We start from the raw sequence: 24,555 nt of genomic DNA, 5'->3' as shown, positions 1-24,555 counted from the left end.
TTTCTGAACATTCTCAAATTTTAACAAATTATTTTTTTTCCATTGCATGCATCAATATGCTAAATTCTCCACTATAATCCAAGTAAAATAATGATAGTGTGTGAAAACCAGTGTATTTTCTAATACTGCCCATGATAGAGTGAAATTACAGCATAAAGAGTAGCCAGGAACCTATAGTATAAACATTATCTGGCTCTAAGTATCTTGCAACAAATAGCTACTAATAGGACTATACATAGCACATAGAACACAGCAATCCTGAATTGTAGTATATGTGTAAAACCATTTAAAGCATTTTTTCTCAACCTTTTTTTATCATTAACCTCCTTTTCAATTATAAAAATTAAATTCAAATTAAATTAAATAGCTTTAACTATATATTTCTTCCTAATGAGAAAAATTAATACTAAAAGATTTTGTTGGGTAGGATGATTTTGGAAGGTCATAATCCATATCTAAGATTTTTTTTTCACCCCAAGAATCAATTTTTGTCTCCAGTTGAGAATGTAAGGGTTAAAGTTGAAATAAATTAAATAGCCTTTAACTTTATTAAAGAGAAAAAAACCTAATGAGTAAGAGTGGAGGTTGAGATAGTTGACTTCTAGACCATCTCTGTCCCATACTTGCTGTGCCATCAGGGAAGAAATCATGTCTCTTTATTTTCTTGTTTGGGAGAATACAGTAATAGCATAAAACCTAATAGCTTGGAAAAATCACTTAATCTCACTGGACTGAGTGAGGCTATTAATTGAAAGAATTGGTATACATCAGTTGTTTTCAATTCTGGCTGCACTTTCCTAGGGCATATAAAAGATATCAATGCTCAGTTATATTTACCGAGACCAATTAAGCCAGTCTCTGGAGGATATGGTCTCAACCTATAGTGTAAATCAGAATCACCTGATGGGCTTGTTAAGCCACAGATTGGTAGGCCCCACTTTCAGAGCTGCTGATTCAGCAAGTTTTGGGTGGGGCCTGCAAATGTGAATTATCAAGTTCTCCGGTAATGTTATGCTATTAGTCTATTGACCACACTTTGAGAACTGCTGGACTAGGCATTTTTGTAAGATTGAATGTGTGTGTGTGTGCATGTGTGTGTGTCCCCAGGTGAATTCTTATCTCAAAAGTATTCGTATACAAAATTTCAATAAGGTTCTTTTAAGTTCTAGGATACTGAGATTTTAATATAATAAGAGCTGTTAAACATCAAGATGGCCTATAGAAAGGAGACCTATGGACAAATATCAACTTCTTGGTCAGTTTTCATTAAAAACTTGTTTCTTAAAGCCTTTTACAGTATTTTGTTGAAAATTAACTTTTTTTAGCTGCATATGTAGGTCTTCACTTCATTTTTCAGTAAAGATATCTTATTTGGTTATCAGTGTCTCATCATTTGACAAGAGCAATGGAAGGTTTGGATAGTAACCAGCTGTTTTTGAATTGCTTGAAGAGAATCTTGTAAATTTGTAGTCTAGAGGTAATTCTGTGATTGCTTCGATACTTGGAATTGCAGCAGTGCTATAGGTACTGATTCTTTTACAAGACCATGTATAAACCAAGAAGTCTTCTGTATTTTCCAGTCCCGAAACTGAATCAATAAAAAAGAGTGCCATTTTTTAGATAAAGTATTTAGAGGCTTTGCCTTTGGCCTTTCATATTTTCCTTTCTTCTCTAGAGGCTCTGACTTCTTAGGCCTCTGACTCCTCACGCCTTCGTCCCCTCTGAGTTCTTCTAGGATCTAAGACACAAGAGAGGTCCTGGTATAGAAAAAAAACACAGCCCCCGTTTACGTGAAATTTACATTCAAGGGAGATCCTGTGCTTATCCTTAAACTTAGAGTTCTTGTTCTCTGTGTTTTGAGAAATCATTTCCCAAGAGGTTATGGCTGAGCTGTGAACTGCACATTGTTATCCCAAAGCTCTGGTTGTCTTTGCCCAGTCATCCACTTCTATAACCCCAATTTTTCTCCTTGGTGTTTTAGTCTGTCTTTTGGTGCTATAACAGAATGCCAGGAACTGAGTCATGTATAAAGAACAGATTTATTTGACTCACACTTCTGGAGGCTGGGCTCACAGTTCCAGGGGCAGGGAAGTTCAAATCAAGGGCTAGTATCTGATGAGGGTCTTCAGGCTGTGTCACCTCATGGTGGAAAGCACAAAGGCAAGAGAGTGTTCGTGACAGAGAGGAGATGGAAGCTGAACTTATCCTTTGAGCCCACTCCCTCTGTAACTAACCCACTCCCACTGTGATAATGACATTAGTCCATTCATGAAGGTCCAGCCCTCATGACCTGATCACCTCTTAAAGGTGGCTCCTCTTAATGTCAGCACAGTGTCACTTCAATTTCATCATGAGTTTTGGAGGGGACATTCAAACCACAGCACTTTGTTATGATTCAGGCAAGCTTTCAGTTCATGTACCCACTTTATTTCTAATCTCTTCTTTAAGGGAATATAGAACTCTTTTCAATTATAACATTATGATGTAGCTTTAAACGAAACATGAAATAACTTTTAAAACCAATTTTTTCAGGTATGTTTTAGCTTACTGGAATAAAGTTGCTTCTCTTTTCATTTAGTCTTGTATATTATTATAAATTCTGTTAGTATTTTTTCTGATCTCTTACTTTTTAGGTCTTTTCCTTTTTGTAATAAAATCAAAAATCTTTTTAGCTACAAAAATCTCTTGTCTTACAGCTCAAAAGTACGTAATTAGAATCAGTCAAGATCAACTCTCAGATGGCTTGATACTAATATTAGCCAAGGTTTTTTATTCCCTAAAATTTCCCATAGAAAGTAGGGGACCTTGTACTTGATTTCTAATTCATTCTCTAATCTTAAGGTAATAGTTTAAATTACTTTATTTCAAGCAACACAGTACTGATTAATTTGACATAAACTCTCACTGCTAATTTAAGATGTCTAAAGAATATCAGATGGAATTTTGTGAAGAGACAAAGAACTTAACACTAACTTAATTATTCCAAAATATATGATCTCATAAATGCAAGTTTTGAATGCCACTGTATACAACCTTTAGGGGTTGATTTATAGAAACTCATATATTCTAAGTCTTCCCATTCCTAACTATCTTTATATATTCTAGTCCTTTATGTGTACGTAAATGATTTAATGACTCCTTTTCATAGGGGTAGTCTGTGATAATGGTAGTGCCAATCATTTCATTCCCCATCCGTCCATCCATTCATCCATCCATCCATCCACCTATCCACACTATTCACCAAATGCCTTAATGTTAAAGTTGATGCTTATGTACGAAGAGCAATAAGGTACAGCCTCTGCACCTCAGTGATATATTTTAATAATTCCTATTACCAAAAGCCCTGTGCTTGTAGTTTGTTGGCTGTATCCAGAGAGAATACTTTACATTTAAATGTTTAGGTGATGGCTCTGAGATTTCCCTTTAGAATGCTACTATAAAGCAATGCTTTAACGCATCTCCTATGTTCAAACACCTAGCAGTTATAGATCAGATATAAAAAACAGAAAACCAAACATGGCATTGTGGGCTCTAAAACATGACAGTCATTCTACAGGCCAGAAACAAAGCAGAAAAGCAAACTAGCTTCTCTGCTTGTTGAAGCGAACTAGCTTTTCTGCTTGTTAGCTTTTCTGATGTTGATGCTGCTGGAAAAATGTAGCAGACTCTGGTGATGGGCAGGTAGGAAGCCCCATAGCAAAGACTGGGTTCAAAACCCTTCTCTTACACACGGAAATGAGTGATTCACAGATTGGCTTCCTTTCCTTCTGTAGTGTAAATGCCCCAGGAACTGCTATTATGAAACATCAGTGTATTGTTGACCCTTAGTTAAATGTGTGTACTTTCTTGGGTGTTTTAACCAGTGTCTCAGAATGTTGATATATTTTCAGCAACATCAATAATAAATACTTTGTTCAGTGCTTCAACAATACATGAACATTTGAGACCTGTGGCCTAGCACATAGTAAACACTCAGTAAAAGGTGGCTGATATCTTTTCCCATAATTGGTGGGAGTCTTTTCTGATAGTTTTGATCATTTTTATTTTGTTTAAAACTATATAGGCTACATGAGCAGTTTCAACTCAGTAAAACTGTATTAATACCTGTTATTTACCACCTAGTATAACCCAACAGAAATAACTTTCAATTACTGTCTAGATTAACCTGTCAAATTAGACAAGGGTCATCTTCCAGTCTTTGCAAGTAAAGTTTGGTAAACAGCACAATCATATTATTTTTTTCATGTAAGTACATATTTGATTCCCCCAAATGTTAAAATAAATTGCTACTTAAAAAACATGTAGTGTTTTAAGGACTGTTTTAAAATAAATGGATAGGCCGGGCACTGTGGCTTACACCTGTAATCCCAGCACTTTGGGAAGCCAAGCGGGTGGATCACTTGAGGCCAGGAGTTCGAGATTAGGCTGGCCAACATGGTGAAACCCCATCTCTACTAAAAATATAAAAATTAATCAGGCGTGGTGGTGGGTGCCTATAATCTCAGCTACTTGGGGGGTTGAGGCAGGAGAATCACTTGAACCCAGGGGACAGTGGTTGCAATGAGCCAAGATCACACCACTGCACTCCAGCCTGGGTAACAGATTGAGACTCCCATCTCAAAAAAAAAAACAAAAAAGCTAACTTACTAATTAAATAATAAAATAAATGGATAAAGTTGAATCTTCCCATCTAATGACTTAAATCAAATTTTTAGTATCATTTTTGAAGCTTTGAAGAAGCTGAGGTCACGTATGTGCAACTTCCCTTTCAAGAATGTGAGCTTATCGTTCAGTCAACAATTACTTATAATGCACCTACAATGTATATAGCATTTGTAATGTTATGGATTTACTCTAGTCAAATACTCTTGAGTGGATAAAATTGCAGATGCAGATTTTACTGTTCAATTTGCACTTCATTTTCATAACAATATAAAGTTATATAGGGGCAATTATCAGAGCTCTAATACCCTTTCTCCAATAGAACGCATATTTGATGTTAGAAAAGCAAATCTAGAATAATTGAAAGTGCATGATTCAGGTGTAATTTCTTGTTTGTGTGTTCTTTCCCTCAGGGCTACTCTGGCTTTTGCTTAACCCGCTTGATTCCTATATTCAAGCTTTATTATATAAGACTCAGAACATATCTGGCCTTAAGCTGAATTACCAAGAAACATTAGCAAACTTACTCATTAAAATAACAAATTCTAACATTGTCTTTAAAACAACAACACCCTACCATTACATTTAGGCTGTCTGTGTGTGTGTGTGTGTGTGTGCGCATGCAAATGTAGGTGTGGTAGAATTTTTTTTTTTCCCTGCTAAAGTAATCGGAGACTCTGCCTGCAGTTCTGTAATTTTGAGGTCTTGCTGTGTTAGAAGGTTGCCTACAGTGGGAAACTGGTCTTTTTCTGAAATTAAAAACAAATTAATTTCCAAGTTCCTCTCCAACCTTTGCCAATCTATGTTGACTTCCTCCTTATTAAACGCTCAGCTCCCTAAAGCCTGTTAGTTAAGCTGTTACTTGTGTGCAGGCCTGAAGCAGCGGTTCTCTCAGTGAGCCTGCACCTACCTGCCACACCCCAGTTGTCTGCACGTGGACTTGTCTCCTAATCGTAATATGTAATATTGCAACCTTACCCCAAAGGGCCATAGAATATCCATGTTTAGAGGGAAAGGTGAGACAGCCTAATAGGTGTCACTCTCTGGTGGTAAAATTAAGAGTGGATCACAAATGTAGGCAAGAAACAGAGGCCTGTAAAACCAATGAACCCCTTTACAAAACAATCATTTTACTGCCTCTGTACATATTTAGCCCAGAGACAATTTATTTTATCTAGCAGTTCACGTATTCATTCAGGTTGAAACTTCTATATTGGACCTGATGTTTGCCACATACTTTCCTAGGTGCCAAGCATGCATGAGTTTGTAAGACTATTTTTGCCATCGTGGAGCTCACTTCACTGTCTAGCAGTGATGCAGGCATGAAAACAAGTAACTACAGTAGATATGAAAAGTGCTGTAATATAGGCATGGACACACAGCCAAGGAGACACGAATCACGATTATTTGTGCTTGGGAAGATTGGGAAAGGCTCCATAGAGTAAGATGCTTTTGAGCTGAAAGACACCTTGGAATAAGTAAGAAATCACTAAAGGTTGTTGCCAAAATGCTTTAGGGAGAAAATCCTCCAAATTAGCCATGGCATGTTTTGGAGTACACAATAGAGTAAGGGGTGCTGCTTACTTCCTTTTGTGATGATACATGGAATAAGGCTGAAAGAAGAAAATACAAGTTCAGCACCTAATCCAGTGCCACATTAGAATAAGTACTAATTGAGGATCCCTTAGCTGAAATATTTGGGACCAAAAGTATTTAGATTTGGATTTTTTCATATTTTGGAATATTTGCATTACACTTCCCAGGTGACCATCCCTAATCAGAAAATCTGAAATCCAAAATGTGCCTATGAGCATTTCCTTTGAGTACCATATTGACACTCAGAAATGTTTGGATTTGGTGTATTTTAGATTTTGGATTAGAGATACTCAACCTGTATTGCATGTATTAGCTGGATGAAGGAATACATTTATGTGTGCATGTATTTTAAAGAGTACAGGGGGCCGGAAGTGGTGGCTCATGCCTGTAATCCCAGCACTTTGGGAGACTGATGCAAGAGAATAGCTTGAACCCGGGAGGTGGAGGTTGCCATGAGCCGAGATTGCGACATTGCACTCCAGCCTGGGAAACAAGAGCGAAACTCCGTCTCAAAAAAAAAATACAAGGAAGGATACTATTTTATTACTATGAAAAGCAAAAGAATTTCTGTCTTATTTTTAACATTGATATTTAGTATTCTGATTCAGGCATTATTTTTTTTTTTTTTTTTTTGAGACGGACTCACGCTGTTGCCCAAAGCGCAATCTCGGCTCACTGCAAGCTCCGCCTCCCGGGTTCCCGCCATTCTCCTGCCTCAGCCTCCTGATTTACAGGCGCCCGCCACCGCGCCCGGCTAATTTTTTGTATTTTTAGTTGAGACGGGGTTTCACTGTGGTCTCGATCTCCTGACCTTGTGATCCGCCCGCCTCGGCCTCCCAAAGTGCTGGGATTACAGGCTTGAGCCACCGCACCCGGCCTCAGGCATTGTTTTTGATGTCCATGAGGTGGAACCAAAATGAATTTTGTGTATTAACTGCTCATTGAGGGATGTTAACTAAAACTTTCAAAGCACTATGTAGGAGATTTTTTTTTTAATTTATTTTGTCTGTATACCAATGGAAAGTAAGCCTGTTTTCTTTCTCTTTTTTCACGTAGTTTTATTAGTGCTATCAAATTTAATGAGTGCTCTGCCCTTTTCTGCTGTCATTCTCTAATGACTTCAGATCCATATATGCTGATTTAACTTTGAAAGCAAGTTGGGAAAAAAGTAAATTACATTCTAGCAGATTTGTCTCATGTTTGCATCATTTATTTTTTTCTGCTTATATTCTCCAGTAAGCAGTTAACTGCTTTTTTGAAACCAAAAGCTAAAGAAGCCTGCTGTACCAACAATACCTCTATTTGTTATAGTTCAGCTGCCCTGCATTTAGGGCCAGCTTCTCGGTGTCCCGTGCAGTCACACAGGGCTCTGCTCTTGCAAGGTTTCTGCACTTGGCTTAATGTTCTTCTGCTGCCATCTTGAGATTCTTAGTAATATTTGGACAAGGGACCCTGTCACGCTGAGGTCTGCAATCACATAGCCAGACCTGCTTACATTGCGAAGAACATTAATGTATATGTCCTGACACACGTAAAATGGAACACAACATTGAATGCCTCTTAAAACTTGCTTCAAGCATCTTTCTATCTCCTTCCAGGTAAGGAAGCCATCCTGAGCCCCACTCTGAGTTCCATGCCGCTTATAATTTGCGATGTCTCTGTTTGTTAGTGTTGGCTGAGCTTTGTCTAGGGGTGGTGCATTCCGAGACCTCACCTTTCCTGTTGACTGATTCATTGTTCCTTGCACTCTACTTGACTTCTAGAACACTGCACTCTTCTGATGTTTTTCTTACCACACTGGTAGCTCCTTCTCAGTTTCCCTTCCTGGTTCTTCCTTCTCTCCCCTGTCTCCTAAAATTGGAATGTGTCACTTGTCAGGCCATGTCACCTTCTCTATATTCACTCCTTCTTGGGTTTAAAAGTGCCATCTATATGCCAAGCACTCCCAAATATATATCAGTTTACATGTCATCTCTACTTGAGTGTGTAATAAACACCTCACACTTAATATGACCAAACTGACTTCCTGAATTGACCCCTATAACATGTTCTACCCAGTGTTCTGCATTTCAGTTGGTAGGAATCTTATTTCAGTTGCTTAGGTAACAAATAATGATCACCTTCAATCCTGTCTTTCTCTCATTTTCAGTCTCTTAGGAAATCCTGTTGGTTCTCTGTTCAAAATATAGAACCTGAATCTACCACCTGTCACTCCTCTGTCTCTGGAAGTATCAGTCCAGCAACCAGAGTGTTCCTACTAAAATAAATCAAACTCTGCAGGGGCTTCCTAACTTATTCAGAGGAAAAGCCACAGTTCTCGGAATGGTCTGCAAGGCCCTACCCAATCTGACCTACCCCCTACTCACACCTTGCTCATTTCCTCTCTTGCTGTTTTTTCTCTTACACACTGGTTTCAGCCTCACTGGTCCCTTGCTGAGCTTTCAGTTACAGTGCCAGGCTATCTGCTCTGCCACAAATGCCCCTCCTTTTTTTCTTTTTTTTTTGAGACGGGGTCTTGCTCTGTCGCCCAGGCTAGAGTGCAGTGGAGCCATCTCGGCTCACTGCAAGCTCCGCCTCCTGGGTTCACGCCGTTCTCCTGCCTCAGCCTCCCTAGCAGCTGAGACTACAGGTCCCCGCCACCGCACCCGACTAATTTTTATTTTATTTTATTTTTTTAATTTTTAGTAGAGATGGGGTTTCATCATGTTAGCCGGGATGATCTCAATCTCCTGACCTTGTGATTCGCCCCCCTCAGCTTCCCAAAGTGCTGGGATTACAGGCATGAGCCACCGTGCCTGGTGCAGAGAATGCCCGTTTTTTTAACTCAGCTTCTCTAGTTGAACTACCGCTCCCTCTGAGCACTCCTTCTCTCTCACTCTCTCTTTGTCTCCCTCTTTCTCGCTCTCTCTCTCCCTCCCTCCCCCCAACGCTTTTCTACTTCTTTCTGTTTCTATAGCATTTATCAGAATATAACACAATGACTTATTTTCTATGTCTTTTTTTTATGCCTGGTACTCTGGATGCTCGATAGAAGTTGAATGTTGACTGAGAGAACTATACCCAAAGGGAACATGTCTTTTGGTGTGAATATTCCTTTTGTCTCTTTATTTCTCAATAATTCTTTTGTATTCATTTGCGTTCTAAAGAATATTAGATTTTGAAAATATTCCTACTTTAAATAGGAATCTTTAATAAAGGTTATAGCTGACATAGAAGTGTAAGCAATAATCTTTTCTCAAGAGCTAGAAATCATTTCAGTTACATATTTGAAATGTAAACAAATTAAATAACACAATTGCACTTTATGCCTCGATATTGTAGTCAGTTCAGAGGTTATCTTTTCTCTATCTTAATACTGCCTGAATCGTTCAACTCAAGAATGGGAAAGATTTTTATGTAAGGGAAAATGAATTGGCATACCTTTAATTGTTTAGATAGTTTTAAAAATATATCTTATTTTTTTTAGCTGTATGTGCTGAATATTGCCAGATTCTTGCATGTTTGTGCTTCTCTCTGTTGTAGAAATTTAATACCTTTGAAAGCTAGATGAGTTGAGATTTTTAACAAACACAGGGAGTAGCTTAAACATATGGAGTCTCTCATTCAGTGACTATGTGGTCATGCATTATATGTTATAAATAAATCTAGCCTGAGGTCACTGAAACAAAATATAAAGGGAAAGTTTTATGATTGTTACAAATATAAAAAATAGGCTTCTAAAACACATTTGTAATTCTTAATAATACTGTTCTTTGAAAGTAGTAATTTATTCAATGCTAAATGAGCTCAATTCTAGTGGGCATTCCTTTTTTAAAAGTATAATTTTAATTATGAAAATAATAACATATTGCAGAGTTTATAAAATAAGGAATAAAAACATGGCCATAATTTCATCACCATAACAACCCTTTTCTTTTTGCATATTTACCTTTTGCATAGTTTCAGCTGGGTGCAGAGTTTTTATGTTGTCTTTTTCACTTGGATACATGTCATGCCTATTTCTTCACATTGCTATGTAGTCATTATCACAATAATTTTTCAAGGTTGCATAATGATCTCTAGTGTGGCCATATCATAGAACCTAAATATATTCCAGGTGTTGGAGATTTAAGTTTCTTTCAATTTTTTAAAAATCATAAATAATATTAAAATGAACACTTTTGTGTTTGTAGCTTTTTTGGATCATTTTCTTAGGATATATTCCCAAAGGCGAAATTCCTGTTTCACACAATATGAACATAATAATGACTCTTGATATATTACCAGCCTACTTTCTCAAATAATCAAACCAATTTTTTGCCTCCAGCAATGTGTGAAAGTGAAGCTTTACTGTACCCTGGTCTGTGATTTCTCATTTTTGTTCTATTTTTAGTGATCCTTGTATTGTTAGCATTAAAATACTAGTACCTCATAAATGTGTAGAAATTTAGAAAACAATTTTGGAATATCAGACACCTGAGTCAAGGTTCTCTCCACAAAGAGGAAGAAGAGAACTGGTTCGATGTTTAGGTTAGTCATGCCTAGAAGGATAGGAGAAAAGCTGTCCATGGTTTGTTAAACACATTAGTTGAAAAAATTTATGTTTATCCCAAATTAGTGTGTGTGATGTCATCTAGCTGACCATTTATACCTCCTTAGAGCACTGCTTTGCCCTTTTATTCTGTAACAAATTGATTCACAAAAAAACCACTACATTTATTTCTTTGCTCTCTAAGAATCTAAACTAATATAAGAGTCTTGCAACACAGTTTTCTGCTTATGAAACATTTTGGCTTCATCTTGGAGAATCACATAATTCCCTTCTCTTCTCCCCTCCTTTCCCCTCCCCTCCCCTCCCTTCTCCTCTCCTTTCCTCTCCTCTCCTTTTTTCAGAGTCTCGCTCTGTTGCCCAGGCTGGAGTACAATGGCTCGATCTCGGCTCACTGCAAACTCTGCCTCCCGGGTTCAAACGACTCTCCTGCCTCAGCCTTCCGAGTAGCTGGGATTGCAGGTGCCTGCCACCACACCCAGCTAATTTTTGTATTTTTAGTAGAGACAGGGGTTTCACCATGTTGGCCAGGCTGGTCTCGAACTCCTGACCTCGTGATTCGCCTGCCTCAGCCTCCCAAAGTGCTGGGATTATAGGCATGAGCAACTGCGCCCAGCCTGAACCACCACAGCCAGCCCATTTTTTTCATAATTAAATAATTTAGCCCTTAGAAGAGTTAAGTCATCTACTTTCAGATGTTCCTGCAAATGGAGGGCTTTGTTCTGGCGTTGGTCAACTAAAGCTCTAAGTAAAATGGCTAGAACCTTCCTCTACAAGTAAGAGTGAACAGAGGCTTTGGAAAGAAATTCAGTCTGAGAGAAGAGCTGAGAAACATGGTAGAATTTTAGATTAGCATCATTTTAATAGTAATGGGCTGGGTGTGACTCTTCCTCCTAAAGCACTGTAATCCCAGTGCTTTAGGAGGAAGAGTCAGGAGCATTACTTGAGGCCAGGAGTTCAAGACTGGCCTGGTTGACATAGCAAGACCCTGTCCCTACAAAACAAACAAACAAACAAAAAGCCTGGTATTGTGGCATGCAAGTAGTTTAGCTACTTAAGAGGCTGAGGCAGAAGGATCGCTTGAGCCTGGGAGTTCAAGGCTGCAGTGAGCTTTGATGACGTACCAGCCTGGGCAACAGAGTGAGACCCTGTCTCTTAAAAAAAGTAATTTTTTATTCTACAGCACTGAATAGTTTCAAAATATCTTTTCATTCACTGTCTCACCAGTGAAGTTAGTAAAATGAGAGATATGATTAACATGCAGAGAATTTAAGAGACAAACCCAAGTAAGGGCTCGTGGGCACAGGATGGGTAAGAATGTGCCTGTGTCGTGTGGACTGGACTGTACCTAAGGCTTTGGCTGCAAATCTTTATCTGGTTTTACTTTACTGCAGAACGGCATTTTTAACATCTCCTCATTCATTCATACAAAAATTTATTGCCTTTCCACTATACCTGCTCTGGCACAAATTTCACCCTTTCATGAGGGCTGTCTGGCACCAGAGTCAGGTTAGCAAAAAGGTGAGGGAGTGTGGTGAATGCTGGATCACTGGGAGGGAAGGCTGTGGTTCATGCTGCTGGTGCAGGTGGCATTGGAGCCGGATCCCTAAAGGGTCAAAAGGGGTGACTCCTGTGGATTTCTTTGACTTTCACCAGTGAGGGTCAATGAGATTGTTAAGAAAGCAAAACAACACAGATGTTGTCTTGAGACAATAATCTCTTCTATGGGGGCTGGAAGGGGAAGACTGCTTCGCTCTCCTTCGCTCTCCTGCTGCGGAGTTGCTCCATGCTGCTTTCTTCCACAGATCTACTTTGTATGAAATGCTCCCGTTTTGCAGGAGTTTTCCTTCCTTGATCCTCTTCTAACAGTGGCCTCCTGAGGTTCCACATTTTCTTTTATGCCAGTTTATTCTTTTTTTATTCATTAATCCAAAGGATATACTGAGTGCTGAAATCTAATGAGAAGGAGCACAGCTATTGAAAATTTGAAACAAGGCCGGGTGCAGTGGCTCATGCCTGTGATCACAGCACTTTCGGAGGCTGAGGCAGGTGGATCACCTGAGGTCGGGAGTTCGAGACCAGCCTGACCATGGAGAAACTCCGTCTCTACTGAAAATGCAAAAAATTACCTGGGCATGGTGGTACCTGCCTGTAATCCCAGCTACTCGGGAGGCTGAGGCGGGAGAATCGCTTGAACCCAGGAGGCGAAGGTTGCGGTGAGCCAAGATGGCGCTGTTGCACTCAAGCCTGGGCAACAAGAACAAAACTCCATTTCAAAAAAAAAAAAAAAAAGAAAGAAAGAAAATTTGAAGCAAAAGCCTTCTGAATTGCAAAGACCATGAGGAAGAAATAACTTGGCATGTTCTATGAACAGAAATAAGGACTTTGAAGCTAGAGATGAGGGTGTATTAGGAGATGACATCAGAGAGTGGGGAGGGTCCAGACCTTGGGAGGAAGTTTAGAATTTATTCTAAGTGCAACAGGAAGCCATGGGAGGATTTTAAACAGAAGACAGGATCTGATTTATCTATCATTTTAATTTTGTAATTTAGAAAATTTTAAGAAAAGTGTGTGCTAGCAAAGTTTGATGTTTGATATACGGACGATTTGGATAATGGCTTTAGATTGAAGAAAGCATAGGAAAGAGTTGCTATTTAAAGAAGGGGGTTGACCCCAGAATTTACTTCACACCCACATGTTTGCATTTTGTCTGTTCTTAGCTCAGTCCATATGACCAACTGCTAGTTTAGGACAGAAGGGGTTAGCAGGGATTCCCCTCTTCCCTCCAATTCTCTTAGACCCTATTTTCTTATTAAAAGATTTGCAGGATTCGGTCTCAGTCAGTGATGTCAGCAACCCAGCCATTATGGTGAACTGATGGCACGCTTATGAAGAAAATGAAGAGCAGCTGATTGACTTCTGAGTATTTCTACCCTAAGCCATGCCAGTCACTTCTTTATACCTTCTTATCTTTTAATCGCTTGTCCTTCCCACTAAGTTATAGCAAGTGGGGAGAAATGTTCCCAGTCCATTAAAGGAGGATAATTGGGAATCTCTCTATAGATATTTAAAGTTGAATAAGCAGCAATACTCGGCTGCCTGGCACTCAGAGGCACACCTGTAGCATCCAAAGAGCACGCTGAGTTCGAAGGAGTCAGAGAGTGGGACAGGAGGAAAGGTGTCTTCAATAAAGTGAATTCGGGCTCTTAGAAATTCTGTTGAGAATGGAAACTGTGATTTTTAGTAGCTACATTCTGATATTTACAATCAGGTCTTCATTAATCTGCCATTTCAAGAGCTTCATTTAGTTTAAGTAAGTATTTGGAAGGTACACAATTGGAAAAGCCATGAGAGACTACATTACCTTAAATGTATTTATTCTATTTGTTTTCTTGAGTTGCTTTCCACCTTATTACCTTTAAGCTAGTTACAATTGTTTTTTTCAACACATAGTTCGTGTGTATTTGAGAAGTTGAACTCCCTCCCTCCTCTGTGTACTTATTCATAATGAGGCTCCTTGGTACCCCATGCGTACCTCTTTCAAAGATTTGTGGCACTTAACCACGTTCTGGGCTAGTATTCTCTCTTCTCCTTTAGACTATAAGTTTCTTAAAGAATGGGTTTATAGCTGATTGTTGCCTTCTCTTATGCCTAGCATGTTTTTTATATATTGTATATATTTGTACTTAAAAATTTTTTTTTGGTGGAAATATTTGTTGGAAAATCTATTATATAATTTAATGCTGCCTAAGGATGGGAGAAAATGTGAATTTTTTTTTTTGGACTCAAGATAATCATTGTGCTCTCCAGTTGTTATTTTTGACTCTTGAGGTATTTGGCATGATATCTTCTTCTACTAAACACCTCAGAGCATGCAGCTTCTAAAATACTATTTCAGTATTCCCTTTGTTGTTGTTGTTTTCAGACAGGGTCTTGCTCCGTTGCCTAGGCTGGAATGCAGTGGCGCCATCATAGCCCACTGTAGCCTCAAACTCCTGGAGCCAAGCAATCCTGCCTCAGCCTGCTGAGTAGTTGAGACTATTGAAGTCTCAGCTAATTTTTGTTGTTGTTACTGAGATGAGGTCTAGCTATGTTGCTCAGGCTGGTATCAAATTTCTGGCCTCAAACAATGCTCCTGCCTTGGCCTCCCAAAGTGCTGGGATTACAGATATGAGCCACCACAGCCAGCCTCGGTTTTCCTTTTTGAGATTATTTTGTATCTTCCCACTTGTTCTAACTGATGCTGGTCTACTGCTTGGAGACCAAAACTTCACTTTATACCGTTTGTCTGAGAGGGGAATTGAAGGTCTTTTCACATACCTACTACGGACTGAGCATCCTTTGTGTAAAATGCTTGGGATCAGAAGTGTTTCAAAATTCAGAGTTTTTGGAATTTTGGAATATTTGTGTATCCATAATGAGATATCTTGTGAATGAGACCCCAGGGTAAACATGAAATTCATTTGTTTCAGATATACCTTGTACACCTAGCCTGAAGGTAATTTGATACAATACTTAAATGATTTCATGCACTAATATTTGTATACATTTGAACCATCAGAAAGCAAGAGTATCAGGTGTGGAATCATTTCAGCACTCAAGTTTCAGATTTTGGAGCATTTCAGATTTGGGATTTTCAGATTAGGGATGCTCAACCTGTGGAATGCAAAATGCATAAGCTTTGTGACAGGTTGTCATGTAAGAGCACTTTTAGCTCAATGGCCAAGCCTCGAGTCAGCAAGTAGCCAAATGTCTGCTGCACAGAGAAGTATGTGGTTGCTAGGTGCCTCTCCCATCAACCACAGGGACTCTTTCCCTAATTTCCTTGATAGAAAATATTTTTACAGAAGCAGTCACCCTCATTCTTCACTCACTCAGCTGTGACAGCACCAGTCTCTAAGCAAGGCATGCACTTGCCTCAGAGCCTTTGACTTTCCACTTTCTCTGCCTAGATTACTCTTTTGCCAGATCATGGCTTGCTCCCTCACTTCCTCCCAGTCTTTTAAAAAATATCACTATCTTTTGGATGCCTTCCCTGACCACTTACACAAAATATTACCAACCCTCATCTTCAGCCCAGCCATCTCTCTCCTGCTTATCCTGTGTGGTACATTTTTATAATAATGAATCATGACTCCCTGTGTGCACACTCCTATGCAGAGGGAAATGTTTGCTCTTGTGACCAAAAGATGATGTGCATTTTCCCATTCTCTTGAATCTGCTCTGGCTTCATGACATGCTTCAAACAATAGAATGTGACACAGTGATGTGCAAACTCTAAAGCTTTGCTGTCTCACATAAGAACACTTAGGCACATGTAACCATTTGTATTTAAATCACAATTAGATATAAAATTTAAAATTCAGTTCCTCAGTTGTACTAGTCGTATTTCAGATACTAAATAACCGAGTGTGAATAGCAGGTACCATATTGGAGAGCAATTAGAGACCACAGAGAGGGAAACTGAGGTACTCCCGACAATAGACAGTGATGATTTCCAGACATGTGAGTGGGGCTGTTTTGTCCCGCCCCACCCATCCAAGCTATAGGATGACTGTAGCCTCACCAGTAATCCCAGGTGGTACCAGCCAAAGAATAGGTCAAATTGCCAACCCACAGAATCATGAAAAATAATTGTCATTGTTTTAAGCTATAAGCTTTATATAGGTTTGATATACAATCATGATAATGGAAACACTCTTCAATTCTAATGACTGACAGTAATTTTGAAACCATGCCCTAAGGAGTTACCTCATGGGTGAGGATGTGACAAAATGAGGAAGACAGAGTGAATCCATACCATCCATGACAGTGAGATCAGTTCCTTATTTATCTAAAAATAGAAAAGGATTTTTGCTATTACTAAAATAAAAACCAAAAGCAGACTGAAATACTTATTAATAGCACAGACTTAGTTTTACATCAAAAAATTATTACCAGTAATTTGCAAAATAGATAGTTAAAAAATACAGACCTAACTGGAATCCATTAATTATTTCAATTTAAGATGAACAGATTGGGTGACTTTGTTATATCTTGCTCTGACATATTTTGTAATATTAAATTCATAGTATTTAATTCTGAAAGCATTTATTCCTTAATTTATTATGCTCAAGCATTTATTGAGTGTTTTCTATATATGTCTAGGTGGGTACAATAGAGGATTTTAAATGATTAAGACCTGAATGTTACCATGGAAGAACTCACAATTTAATGGAGGGAACAGATGCATGGTCAAAATATATGCATATTAACACAGTATAAGCTGTGTTAGAGGAATAGGAAGTGCTCTGAGGTGGGAGCAGCCACCTTATTATTGCCTGTACTGAACATACAGAATGAGCTCTTAGTTTGCAGATGCACTGGGGATAAAGACTAGAAAAGAAACAAATTAGGCCAGGTGCAGTGGCTCACGTCTGTAATCCCAGCACTTTGGGAGGCCAAGTTGGGTGGATTGCCTGAGCTCAGGAGTTCAAAACCACCCTGGGCAACATGGTGAAACCCTGTCTCTACTGAAATACAAAAAAAATTGGCCAGGCATGGTGGCACACACATGTAATCCAAGCTACTTGGGAGGCTGAGGCCACAGAATTGCTTGAGCCTGGGAGGCAGAGGTTGCAGTGAGCCAAGATCATGCCACTGCATTCCAGCTTGTGTGACAGAGTGAGACTCCATCTCAAAAAAAAAGGAAAAAAAAAGAAAAAAGAAGCACATTACCTAGAGAATTGTTTTGGGTAAAAAACAGAATTATTGTTTTATTTTAACAATAACGTTATTGAGATAGTATTTCAATATCATAATATTTACCCATTTAAAGTGTGCAATTCAGGAGCTTTTAGTATTTTCAGAGAATTGTGCACCATCATTGCTATCTAGATTCATAACTTTTTTTTTTTTTTTTTGAGACGGAGTCTCGTTCTGTGGCCCAGGCTGCAGTGTAGTAGCACAATCTCAGCTCACTGCAACCTCCGTCCCTTGGGTTCAAGCAATTCTCCTGCCTCAGCCTCCCGAGTAGCTGGGACTACAGGCTCCCGCAACCACACCCGGCTAATTTTATAGTTTTGGTAGAGATGGGGTTTCACCATATTGGCCAGGCTGGTCTTGAACTCCTGACCATGTGATCTCCTACCTCAGCCTCCCAAAGTGCTGGGATTGCAGGCGTGAGCCACTGCACCTGGCCCATAGCTTGTTTATATTCCAAAAAGAACATCCATACCAATAAGTAGTCATTCCTATCCCTCCCCTCACTCTCCAAGTTCTCTAGTCTTAAGCAACCGGCAGTCTACTTTCTGCCTCTATAGACTTGCCTGTTTGGGGCATTGCATGGTAATGGAATCTTACACTATGCCCTTTCATGTTTAGCTTCTTTCACTGAGCATGTTTTTAAAATTCTTCCATGTTAGAGCATATATCAGTATTTCATTCATTTTTATTAATGAATAAGATGTCATTCATTGTGTTATGGATATATCACATTTTGTTTATTCATTCAACAGTTGATGGATATTTGGGTTGTCTCCATCTTTTGGCTGTTATGAATAAGGCTACTATAAACATTCATGTAAGAGTGTTTATGTGGACATGTGTTTTACTTTTTCTTCAGTATATACCTACGTGTAGAATTTCTGGGTCATGTTGACAATTCTGTGTTTAACATTTTGAGGACATGCCAAACTGATTTCCAGAGTGGTTGTGATATGGGTTGGCTCTGTGTCCCCACCCAAATCTCACCTTGAATAGTAATAATCCCCGCGTGTCATGGGAGGGACCCAGTGGGAGGTAATTAAATCATGGGGGCAGGTTTTTCCCATGCTGTTTTTGTGATAGGGAATAAGTCTCAGGAGATCTGATGGTTTTGTAAAGGAGAGTTCCCCAGCACATGCTCTCTTGCCTCCCGCCATGTAAGACGTCCCTTTGCTCTTCCTTCATCTTCTGCCATGATTGTGAGGACTCCCCAGCCATGTGGAACTATGAGTCCGTTAAACCTCCTTCCTTTATAAATTACCCAGTCTCAGGTATGTTTTTATTAACAGCATCAGAATGGACTAATACTGGCTGCAATTTTACCATTCCACCAACAAGCATCAAGGTTCCTGTTTCTTCACATCCTCACCAAAAGTTGTTATTATCTGAAGCAGAACTGTTTTGAATGAAAATATAAACTCATTAAAACAGAAAAATTCTAATTAGATTATGTTATATGTAATTAAGGTGGCCCATATATCAGTCACGTGATATTGGAACTTAAAGCTGAATGCCACTTTGTAGCTCTGTGTACGAAACACCTCGCTGGAGTCTAATGATCTTATCATTAGTGTTCACCAGGTGGTTGGGAAATGCAGGTTTTCTTTTATGTCTAATTGAGAGAGGTAAAGGGTGAAATGATTATATGTGTAAAGCTGTTGAAAGTTAAATCTATGTCTGACATACAATTAAATATAATTGAAGTAGGACAAATTGAATAACAAAATTAAATTTACAAAATAGGATATGAATGAAAATTATTACATGTATGCTGCTTGGTAGGATATTTGGGTGGTGCATTAGCATGAGGGCCAGAACCCCGTATTTGTACTTACTTGACATGGTTCCCACCTGCCCAGGCTTGCCTCCTGTACTTCCCTACATTGGTATATCAAAGGAGTTCACAAGACATTCTCCAGCCAGCACCCTGCACAGAGAGGATTTCTTTCTTTTTTCTTTTTTTTTTCCTGAAGCACATGAGTTTAGTGTGGTTAGGAAGGAAAATAGAATCTGACTCAGACTTGCTTTTAATGAATCCAGGAGACCTGACAATGATATAAAAAACAAAAATAAAAATCTGACAGTACCCCCCAACTTGTCAGTGGCTTTCCATAGCCCATGATTGGGATGAGTGAGTCTCAGTGCATAAGTCTCAGTGCATTGCAGTGGTCTCTGTGGCTTGACCTCCGCCCACACCTTCAGCTTGAGCTGCTGCCACTCTCTGAGTACTGAAATGTTTGTAGTTCCCTGAGGGCACATACTGTGACACTCCTGCATTCTCTGCTAGTGTTTAGTTTCCTTTGCTGGGAGTACCTTCCTCTCTCTGCAAGACTCAATTTAGGCACCACCTCCCCCAGGAAGCATTACAGATCCCCCAAGGCTGTACTAGGTCCCAGACATGGCATTAATCTGGGTGCGTTGTTTACCATGCTGAACAAAAATGGAAAAAGTCTCTAGTCTAGTGGAGATTATATTTTACCTAAGAGAGAAACTGAACAAGAAATATAGAAATGTCACCTACCTTGCATAGTAGAAGGTGACAGGTCTAGGAAATACAAAGATAGTTAAGCAGAATAATGAGAATGGAAAATGTAGGGGATGGGAAAGGTGGAATGCTACATTCAATAAGGCAGGTGGATGGGCCTCACCTTCTAGACAGCCTTAAAAAGGGTGAGGGAATCTGTGATGTGGCTAAATCTCGGAAAAGAGCTTTCCAGGCAGAGCAAACAGCCAGCCAAAGAGATTACTCTATTGTCAGAGTCTCCATGTTAAACTAATAAAATTCCATCCATAAAGGAAGTTGATAGGTTGGTTTTCCAAAGTATCCTTTCTATATATAGACCAATATATACATATTTCCATTTCAATTTTTGAAATCTAAAATGAAGCTCAAAGACAAATCTCTCCATTGCCGTCTTCCCTCCCCACACTCCTACACAATGCACATTTTGTGGACTATTAATAGTCTAGAATTCCTAGTCAGAAATTACCGTACACCTAAGTTGCATGGATCATATTGTCTTCTTTCTCCAACACAAGATCTGGATTTGCCTGTGAAATATATGCCCATAGTAGTTTTATATTTCCTGAGGGCCAGTTCTGCCTCTGCTCTTCCTTCTCTGAGTCATTTACCTTTATGTCCTGTCTTCTCTCATTTTTTAATTTCTTTCCACATAATTGCCTATTGCTGTTTTCTGGTTGATCTTTTGTGCTAAATTCTAATTGCCATTGTGTGAATTCTTCCTCCTATTTGATAAAACAGAGTGAAGAGGTGTTCTAAGGTCTTCACCTTCTCTTCAGTGGCTTGCATTAAATCCGTACATTTCTGAGACTTCCCCTTCCCCAGGAAGAAATCTAGCATAGCACTTGCACAGCGTTTAAAGAATCTTTACTACTCCTGGGCCGGGCTCAGTGGCTCTTGCCTGTAATCCCAGCACTTGGGAGGCCGAGGCAGGCAGATCATGAGGTCAGGAGATCGAGACCATCCTGGCGAACATGGTGAAATGCAATCTCTACTAAAAATACAAAAAATTATCCAGGCATGGTGGTGTGCGCCTGTAGTCCCAGCTACTCGGGAGGCTGAGGCAGGAGAATGGCATGAACCCGGAAGGTGGAGGCAGAGATTGCAGTGAGCCGAGATTGCACCACTGCGCTCCAGCCTGGGCGACAGAGCAAGACTCTGCCTCAAACAAACAAAAAAAAACAAAACCTACTCCTAGGTGGGTGTGGTGGCTTACACCTGTAATCCCAGCACTTGGGAGGCCAAGGCAGGTGGATCACCTGAGGTTGGAAGTTTGAGACCAACCTGGCCAACCATGGCCAACATGGTGTAAAACCCCATCTCTATTAAAAATACAAAAATTAGCTGGGCGCAGGGGTGGGCACCTGTAATCCCAGCTACTTGGGAGGCTGAAGCAGGAGAATCACTTGAACCTGAGGTTGCAAATGAGCAGAGATTGCACCACTGCACTCCAGCCTGGGTGACAGAGTGAGACTCCATTTCAAAAAAAAAAAAAAAAAAGGAATGTTTACTGCTCCCATATTTACTGATTAGATTTGGGTTTGGGAGATATCTTGACCACTAAAATTTAAAAAAATAATTTTGCTATATTACCTACTATTTTTCACAATTTTTAAGTAGCATGATTTTTCATGTCATTATTATATATTTTTAGGTGATTTTGGAAGTAAATGCTAGGAATATTTTTATTCCTCTAGAGCTTCGTGCTCTAATAACATAATAATCTAAGTTTAAAGAACTGGCTCAAGACTTGTAAATGTGTATTTTTTTGGATTAAAAATATTTTTTTCCATTTCTCTTGTGTCTCTTTTTATTTCCATATATTAAAGTTTTAAGTGCCAGATGTATATAATCTTTTTTTTTTTTTTTTTTTTTTTTTTTTTTTTTAAATTTCCTGAATGTCACATCCTGCAACTTCTTCACAAACTGCGTTTGTTAAACAGGAGATGGTGGAAGGTTTGCTATCCCCGCCCGCCCCCGCCCCCCCCCCCCCAACCCCCCACCAACCAACATAGTCATTTAATGCTCATCAGTGATAATTGCTCTGCGAATTTAGTTGATTTACCTTGCTGTCAGTGTTCGGTTTTACGGAATCTAGGAAAGATATATAAATGTACCTTTGCATTTTAGAGAAAGTTTTATTTTATCCTATATCCTGTGTTACATCACTATATTTTAATTGTGGATTTTTTGGTTCACTTTTCTCCTTTATTTTAAATTTTTTATCGAAGTAATAATTGCGTAGTTTAAAAGTCAAATTATATTGACAATACTTACACACAAAAAATAGTATTTATGTCACTCTATCTCTCACTAGTTCTTGTCAGCTCTTCTCATCCCTCCCCACCTGTGATGGTTAAGCTACACTTTGGTTAGTCCAAACGCACTTTCCAGTACGCTTACCATGTTATGACTTATCTCCTCTATACGCGCATAGGAAAATTATCAGTAATAGTGGTTTCTAGAGTAGTTCTTGAGGAGGGTGACAGGCGGCATGTGCATGCTTCATGACCTTACTCAATCAAGCACTCTACTCTTGATTTACTGCTAAATCCTCCTTGAATCTTTCGATTTCCTAAAGGCTATCATGAGATTTTCTGGATATAGAAAATGTAGCCCATTAGTTTCTGTCAACTTCATTACCATTGGTTTGTGTGTGTGTGTGTGTTGCTTAGATCCATATTTTACATAAGATGATTATTCTGGTATTTCTAGATTTTTTCATTCTTACTTTTTATTGACAACGGAAGAAAAGGATCTAGCCTGCAAATACTGTAACATCTCAACATAGTGATGTCAAATACTACTAAAAATTTAGTTGTCTTCCAAAGGAAATATTTTATTCATTCTAAAATATAATGAAAGTTCAGTATTTTAGAAAATAAAAGTCTGACTTTTCATAATAGGTTGCCAGGAAACTACACTGAAAGCAAAATATTAGAGCCAGTAGGTGGTTATGTGTTTAATTTTAAGAGGATAACAATATTAACAAATTCCATTTGGCAACAGCATTAAAATTGCACCTGAGAAAATCTTCATTTACTCTTATCTTGCAGCAGTCGCTGAAGGAGTTTTGCTGTTTTTATAGGTGCAGGGGTGAAAGTTTAGCTACACTTAAAAGAACAAAGGTGCTAAAGAGAATCTATTCTGAGAATCATAGATTTGCATGAAAAACCTCACAAAAGAAAAATAGTAATTGCCTCAGCATGAGAGATGGAACATATTTTAAGATAATTGCAGATTGTTTTGTATGTGCTCTCATTGGTTTAGTTTTGATTTCATGTATGTACTTTGTTTCTATCTCATTTGTTTTTTTTCTTAATGGATTCTAAATAATGTAAAACCCTTCAGAGGCTCTTATTGCTACTTGTGAAATTACCTTTCTCTGTATCATTGGATGTAATTTTTTTGTCAGTCAGTCTTACAAGAAAAAAGTATCTTAGCAAAGGCTATTATATTTTATCAATCTGACATTTGTGAAAAGCCTAAAAGTACATTTTGTGCAAGTTCAAATACACTGTAACAATTTCCCTTAGGTAAAAATTTTAAAGCTGTTTCTTTTTTTGTACAGTTAAGTTTTACAGAAATTATCTTTTTTCCTTTGTATTTTTCTTCATATCTATAAAATTTACATTTTGGCTTCTAACTTAGCTGCAATGCTTGCTATTAGTCATTTTCTTGCTAAGTGTGGTCAGAAGTGGTATAGTTGACGATGTCCCTTAATTTGGTGAACACGTGAGGTTACAAACTCAACTTTTGCTTCTCTTTCGAAAGGCCCTGAGACGGGAGTTAAAGGAGAAAGAATATTCCGTCCTGAATGCTGTCGACCAGGCCCGAGTTTTCTTGGCTGATCAGCCGATTGAGGCCCCTGAAGAACCAAGAAGAAACCTACAATCAAAAACAGGTGAGACTGATTTCTCCGCTACATCATAAAAACACATGCTAGGAGAACAAAAGACCCAAAATCAAGTAGGAAATTTCCTTATAGCATTTTAGTATCTAATATTTAAATCTTTTCTTCTAAGTGTTACTTTATTCAAATATGTCATTAATTAACAGATATCTAGATTCTTAAATTAAGAAAATAAAATTTTTGTATACCTCAATATCAATTTTAAAGGAAATTAACTGCAGAAAAAATGGATTGATCTAAAAAGTGTACTGTAACTATAAAAATATTTCTGTAAGAAATAAAAATTTATATTTCTTATAAACCAGTTACATGATAAATAATTGCAAGTAGTAGTAGGAAGTTATTAAAATATAAAAGTAAATATATAAAATATTTCAAGGTCTATAAGTAAGATTACTCTTGATAATGACACACCAAAGTCCTTTCTTTTACAAGCAGACATTTCTTTAATTTTAAAATAACACAGTGTAGTGTTTATTTACTTTGACTTAAAATCTAAATGATAACTACCTTACTAGCAACTTTACTAGCAAAAAAAAATTTCTTATATTTAAACATGTTATGTAATAATAATTGCAAGTAGAAGAAATT

General features: G+C 38.5%; 1 protein-coding gene across 10 annotated transcripts in view; it reads left to right on the top strand.

The window, feature by feature from the left end:
* The window catches only part of UTRN (utrophin), a 576,638-nt gene that overhangs the window by 423,169 nt on the left and 128,914 nt on the right, over positions 1–24,555 (top strand). For all 10 annotated transcript variants that reach the window (XM_050787306.1, XM_050787309.1, XM_050787310.1 and 7 more), the window contains one exon: positions 23,826–23,955. In XM_050787306.1, the coding sequence (XP_050643263.1) occupies positions 23,826–23,955 (130 nt within the window). The remainder of the gene's footprint in view (positions 1–23,825; positions 23,956–24,555) is intronic.

This window comes from Macaca thibetana, chromosome 4 (assembly GCF_024542745.1).
Source record: "Macaca thibetana thibetana isolate TM-01 chromosome 4, ASM2454274v1, whole genome shotgun sequence".
In the NCBI taxonomy this organism is placed as follows: Eukaryota; Metazoa; Chordata; class Mammalia; order Primates; family Cercopithecidae; genus Macaca; species Macaca thibetana.
Note: the sequence above shows the minus strand (reverse complement) of the source record. Positions and strands in the feature narration are given on the sequence as shown.